Source organism: Protobothrops mucrosquamatus, unplaced genomic scaffold (assembly GCF_001527695.2).
Source record: "Protobothrops mucrosquamatus isolate PMUCROS unplaced genomic scaffold, P.Mucros_1.0 scaffold1079, whole genome shotgun sequence".
Classification (NCBI taxonomy): Eukaryota; Metazoa; Chordata; class Lepidosauria; order Squamata; family Viperidae; genus Protobothrops; species Protobothrops mucrosquamatus.
In genome coordinates, this window is record NW_015387307.1 from 650,547 (window position 1) to 657,231 (window position 6,685).

General features: G+C 40.8%; 1 protein-coding gene across 1 annotated transcript; it reads left to right on the forward strand.

The window, feature by feature from the left end:
* Positions 1–2,266: 2,266 nt before the first annotated feature.
* On the forward strand, positions 2,267–3,205 carry LOC114922840 (mas-related G-protein coupled receptor member H-like). Its single transcript, XM_029284896.1, has one exon. It carries the CDS (start codon positions 2,267–2,269, stop codon positions 3,203–3,205), a length of 939 nt encoding a protein of 312 aa, XP_029140729.1.
* The last annotated feature ends 3,480 nt before the right edge of the window (positions 3,206–6,685 follow it).

The following is a 6,685-nucleotide window of genomic DNA, read 5'->3' on the forward strand; positions in this document are numbered from 1 at the left end:
AGGACCACATCTTGTATCACATGGTGCTAGATTCTGATTAGACCGGACACAAAATATGTGTGGATCTTTTAGAGTTTCTTTTTCATGCCAGAAGCAAAAGCTCTCCATGTTTTCTGCAGGAGACTGATCCTCACCTGCTATGCTGGCACTCAACCCTGTGCTTTATATAAAAACACCTTTGAAGATTTCTGCTCAAGCTCTACTTCCAGGTAGATCCAAATCCTCAGACAATTCTTTGAACCTTGTAAATCAAGATAGGGTGGGTGGACTTCCTTTCTGTTGATGAACTACACTGGATATTCTGCTTGTAGGTCCTGCCATCCCCAGTCACTACAGCCCCCAACTGTGGCACAATAATTTTCTACTCACCAACTTTGAAGAGTTTGGACCATCCCTTTCAGGTACGTTATAATTTTGGAAGGTTTAATTAGAGCCAGTGATACATAAATAGAGTAATAGCCATTTCTTCAGCAGCTGTGTATTTTTATACCTGATATTTATAGGTTGACTGTCATATCAGTCTCAGTTGAGGTTTCCTGCTTTTGACTCATTTTCCTACCTGTTTTTATCCATCCTGACAGTATGTCAGAAGCAAACAAACTGTTTACAATCCAAGATCAAGGGAATAAGATAAATAAGATAAAATAAAATAAGATAAATCATAATTGCTTTTCATCGGTTTTGGCTTTTCAGTTCTGTATGAAAAATTTTTCTTGTTTATTTGTACAGTATATCAAGTGGGAAAGTTCTGGTTAATCCCAGAAACTTTGGACACAACGACACAGGAACTCTTCTGTACTTAACTAATGAAGGAGAGAAGCAACCTTGAGTGAAAACAAGCACTAAGGGTGACATGATAGCAGTGTTTCAATATTTCACAAAGAAGAGGGAGTCAAGCTATTCTCCAAAGCAGCAGAAGGCAGGACAAGAAGCAACGGATGGAAACTAATCAAGGAGAGAACTAATCTAGATCTAAGGAGAAATTTCCTTACAATGAGAACATCCTTCAGAGGATGTGGGTGCTTCATCTCTGGAGGCTTTTAAGAAGAGATTGGACAGCCACTTGTCTGAAATGATATAGGGTTCCCTGCTTGAACAGAGGGTTGAACTAGAAGACCTCCAAGGTCTCTTCCAACTCTGTTATTGTTATTCCGTTACTTAAGTAGACCAAAATGGGGTGTGTATGTGTATTTTCCCTTTTTAGGAAGTATCTGTAACTCTACCAAATGTGTAAGCTGCCCATTTCTCCCTTAGCAGGAATTTTTCCTCCATACCATCTCCTAACTCCTAGTTTCAGGTCATAGATATATTTTCCTATGATTATCTCGTATTATTTCTCTTATGCTCCAGCCACCATATCACTGTAACAAGAACAAGCATTGGGGAAAGTGCTTCCTTACATAATTGCCCATTTTTGCTTTGTGGCTCACATGGGGATTTTGACTGTCACAGTGCAACGGTGGTGAAGGGGCAGAAGAGGACATTGCTGAACTTCAGGACAGTGAAACCTTCCAATCCAATACCAAATACATTTTAAGATATTTATTGAGAAGCATGGATGGAGCAACACATGAGTATTTTTTTTTCTGCATTAGGTTTGGCCACAAACAGTTCAAGGAGTTGGCTCATTACTGCAGCCAAATCTCTCAAACTATTCACAGGGCAAGTAAAACAACAGAATAACAGAGTTGGAAAGACTTTGGAGGTCATCAAGTCCAACTCCCTAATCAAGCAGGAGATCCTGTACCATTCCAGATAAATAAATGTCCAATCTCTTCTTAAAAAACCTCCAGTGAGGGAGCACCCACAGCTTCCGTTCCACCTGTTTATTGTTGTAACTGTCAGGAAACTCCTGCTTCCAAGTTAGTTCTTTCCTTGATAAGTTACAATCCATTGCTTCTTACCTGCCCTCGGGGGCTTTGGAGGATAGCTTGACTCCCTCTTCTTTGTGGCAGCCCCTTAGATAATGGATGCGACAATAATATTACTATTATTTAGGACAGGGACTCTCAATCCCTGGTCCCTCGCGTGTTGCCTGTCTGTGGCCCATTAGGAACCGGACCGGGAACGTGGTGGGTGAGTGTATGAGTGCAGAACCATCCACCTCTCCCCCAATCACTGCTACTGCCTCCACTGGTCCAGTGAGCTGGAAAGGTTGGGGACCACTGATTGGGGAGACTGGAATGACTTTACTCCCTTTTCTTTATTGTCTTCTAATAGGAGCTCCCACTCAAAAAGATAATCAGAGGATTACAAAAGCTTAGTGATGAATTCCAGCCTGGGAGATCTGGATGCTACAGAGAACTATTATGGGTATAACGGTACCATGGCTTCACATGAATATACAGAAGGGATCACCCCTTCTGTTTTAGGATGGCTTGCCTTGAGAGGCATTACTTTAATTACCTGCTGTTTTGGATTTGTGGGCAATGGCTACATCATCTGGCTACTTGGCTTCCAGATGAAGAGAAACTGTTTCACCACATTCCTCCTTAACTTGGCCATCACAGACTTTGGGTTCCTCATGTCTACAGTTATATATGATATATATGGATTTATCGACTTTGAAGATAGCCCAATTTTCCTCATCATCTGTATCTTTTTCTTCCAAATGATGCATATCAACAGTCAGTTCCTTTTGACGGCCATCAGCATTGACCGGTGTGTGGCTGTCCTCTTCCCAATCTGGCATCACTGTTCCCGGCCAAAACATTTGTCCTCCACGGTGTGTGTCCTCCTGTGGATTGCTTCTTTACTCCTGACTGGAATTATGAAGATTATGACTTTAACAAATGTCATTGTAAATGACGGACTGTCCGTACTCCATTTCCTTGTGACTGCTATAGTTTGCCTTCCGCTGATCTCACTTTCCACTGGGGTCCTTTTCATCAAGGTGTGTTTTAAATCGAATCAGAAGAATCAGGGTTGGCTTTTACTGATGATTTTAATCACTCTGCTCTGTTTCCTCATCCTTGCTTTTCCGTTATATCTCTTTGTGGTGATTATTCATTTTTTTAATATTGAAGTTGATCCAGAAATACCGTACTGGGAGACATGTATTGTTCTGTTTTCCTGCCTAAACAGCAGCATTAATCCAGTGATCTATTTTCTAGTTGGGAGGAAAAAAGGAGCTCAGTCCAAGGAGAGCATGAAGGTCCTTTTGCAAAAGGTCTTCAAAGAAGGTGAAGCTACCAGAGGGAGATAGAAGAAGTCAAACCCTCTTACAAGGCCTCTGGGCTTCCTTCTGAGTAGCAATGAATAAGCTGAATTTGAGGCTGTAATCCTAAAGGTGGGACCAAATCTCTTTCAACATATTTCCTCTTTCATCTGACATATATAGAATTGCATTTTAAGAAATGTCTACATCAGTACACAACTAATGCGGTGCAGGAAATGAATGGCACAATGTTTATAAATGACTCAGTATTGCTTTCTAGAAATGCGATTTTTACAAATACAGGGGATGTATCAATCATACCTGCTGCTTCCAGATATCTCCTAAAGGCAGCTAGAACCAGTTGGAAAGTAGTTCAAATTCGGTAATGAATGTTAAGGCTTTCACCTGTTACTAAAAAGGAAAAGAGCAAGAAATTTAGTTTTCAAGTACATTCCATACAACAGAAGGGAAAAATAGGTCACAGGCAAAATCTCAGATCCCCAGGCTAATAAGAAAGGATGGAAAGATGGCTAGTTAAGCAGAAAAGCAGGTACAGGTAGGTAGAAAAAGTCCTTAGCAATTCTACAAATCTGGAGAAAAAGTCTTCCCTGTTTGGGTCCTTGGTGCTCTCTGAGCTTCATTGCTTGTTGGCAGACATTGACTTAACTAAGTAACTGTCAAGGCTGCTAACATCGGATGTTCTTGCTTGACAATATATGAAGAAGCAGACATGTTTTATTTAACCTGTGTATCACTTTTAGAGTTAAAGTCAGACAATGTTTGAAGGGAGGGGGGAAAGTATGTACTCGGGGGATAGTTAGCCATAACAATATTTCAGTACAGTATTTTTCAAGGTTAATTGTAACCAGAGGAGATACGGGAGGGAAAATTCACACTTCAAACTAATTGGAGAACGTGATTGATGACTGTTAAATGAAGGAGTGAGTTATGCTTTGTTACAGGTGATTGGGGGAAGGAGAATTCAGTTTTTGGCTTCATTATGTACATGCCGAAGCTATGTAGCAATAAAAGGATTCTTTAAGGTAAACAAGGCCTCAAAGTTTTTTGAAAAGCTTCTTCTTTCGGAACCATGACAGTAACATATATTAGTGGTAGAAGAGAGTGGGGTTTGGTCTTTGTTTAGATACAATATCTTGCCCTGTCGGAGCTGATGGGAGTGTTGTTTTCCTCTTGATAATTCCTTGATTAGGCTGCTTTTTAGTGTTTGATTGTTTTTCTGAATTGGTAGTGTTGAAAGAAAAATCTTCATCAGGGTCCAGTCCAAGCAGGGAATAAACAAACATGGAGACTGCTTTATAAAGAAGGTTGTAGTTTATTGAAGAGGAGAGCCAGACAGAAAGATGATTCTGAAAAAAAACAACTGACCACATGGAGCAGAGTGGTGGGTTTTTATACCTTTTTGACTTTTGTTTGGAGTTCTTCCTGTTTGAGGCTTTGTATTTCCTGTGTCATGTACTTTGACCTGAGTCTGAGTGTGCCCTTTTGGTATTGGTGGGTTAATCCTATTATGTCCTGTCTTAGAGTTTGGGTGGGGGTATGTAGATTTTAAAGGTCTTTGTCTTACTACTTTCTTCAGTTTCTAGCTGGAAGGCTCCAATCTTCCTGAAAGGATTATGGAATTTGTATTTCTAAAAGCTGGGCTGAAGGGGTGAGGGGAGATTTCCGCCTTTTTAAAGATCTTCTCCATTATTCCTTTGGGGAAATATATTCTACCTTTTTAATATTTCCCAAAATATTTCTTTCTCTGGATTCTTCCCACAGTAGTTCCTTGATTAGGGTCTTTTTGAAAGGTTTACTACAGAACATGGCAAATACAAACATTTACAGCATGGTTTCCAAGAGGGCTTAAATGCTTAAAGATAACTGGAGGCTAGTAGTTGACACAAAAAAGAACAACTTGAGAAACCAGAGTCTTTTGAGGTTTTGTCGTCGTCGTTCATTTGCTTTTGTTTCCTTTTTTCCTTTTCTACATGCGTAAACTATAAGTAGGAATACAGTTAAGACCTTAGAATAAAGTATCAAGCTTAAAGTAGAATTATCATTAACTTTTTTATTATTTTGTTGTTGTCTATTAATGCCACATTTAGCTGTAGATATAAAATTTAAACAACCTTATGCTTATCAGCAAAAAGAAGTGGTTCATAATCAGTACTGATGTAAACTATTTTGTCTTTAAAGGACTAAGTTATCTAAACCAGGGCTTTTCAACCTTTTCACCCATTGTACCACTTTTAGGATATGGCAACATCCGAGTACCACCAGTCGCCTAGCAAGGTGTCAAAAACTTGAGGACCAAAAAAAAGAAAAAGGAAAAAAGTGATAAAGTACAGGTAGTCCTCGACTTACAACAGTTCACTTAGTGACTGTTTGAAGTTAGAATGGCACTGAAAAAAGTGCCCCCAAGCCACAGCTGAGCAAGACACCTGCCTGCCCGCCTGGCGGCGCTCTTCCTCCTATCTGAGGTTTTCATTGTTGTGAGCATTTCTGTTGAGGATTGGCAGCGGGGGTGGGGTGGGGGGTGTTTGGTTTTTATTCCCCCCCCTGTCTGCTGGGTGGTTGCAGCAGGTTTTGGTCACTTCACATGACCCTGGGACACTGTGACTGTCATAAATATGAATCAGTTGCCAAGCATCTGAATGTAAATCAGAAGACCCTGGAGAGGCTGCAACATTCCAGCTGAACGGCGCTTCTTCTGGGCTCAGCAGAAGTGCCAGGATCAGCGCCGAGCTCCAGCTGGAGCCTGGTGCTGATCCTGGTGCTTCCGCTGAGCCCTGACAGCCCTGCAGCTCCAGCCGTCTCTCGCTCAGGCTTGTGCGGTGCTGCCACCGGTTCAGCTCATTCCCCTCCCCCGCTACCACTTTTCTAGGATGGTCACGTACCACCTGCCAAGTGCCAATGTATCACAGATGGTACCCATACCACTGGTTGAAAAGCCCTGATCTAAACAACAGAGTGTTAATAATCTTCTATCCGTATTTGTATCAATACCACTGTAACAAAATAATATACAGAAACGCCAGAAATACATTGTGGGTTTGATTCTAGATCACCACAATAAAGCAAATATTACAATAAAGTCGAATCACATTTCTTCTTTTGGGGGGTTTCCCAGTGTATGTAATAAAATTTTAGGAATTAGCTTTAAACTAGAATCAAAGAAAATGTCCTCCTCTGTTTCATTAACACAGCATCCAGCTTGTGAAGCTGGAAAAACCTTGAAATGTTTGGCAGGTCTGTTTGTTTGCCCAACACCACAACCAACTGTACACACTCTGAGTAAAGCTGAAAATGCAAAAGCTCAACGTACTGTCCCTTCTTTAAAGATGCTCAGCATGATCTGAAAGCTCAACACATCTTAATATCTCCAAGCTGTAAAATAAATCTCAATCTCAAAACTAAAGTCCCCCAAAGCAAAAATCCAGACTTGGCTTAAAAACAGTAACTGTAAGAGGGACCTTGGAGTCCTAGTGGACAATCACTTAACCATGAACCAGCCGTGTGTAGCAG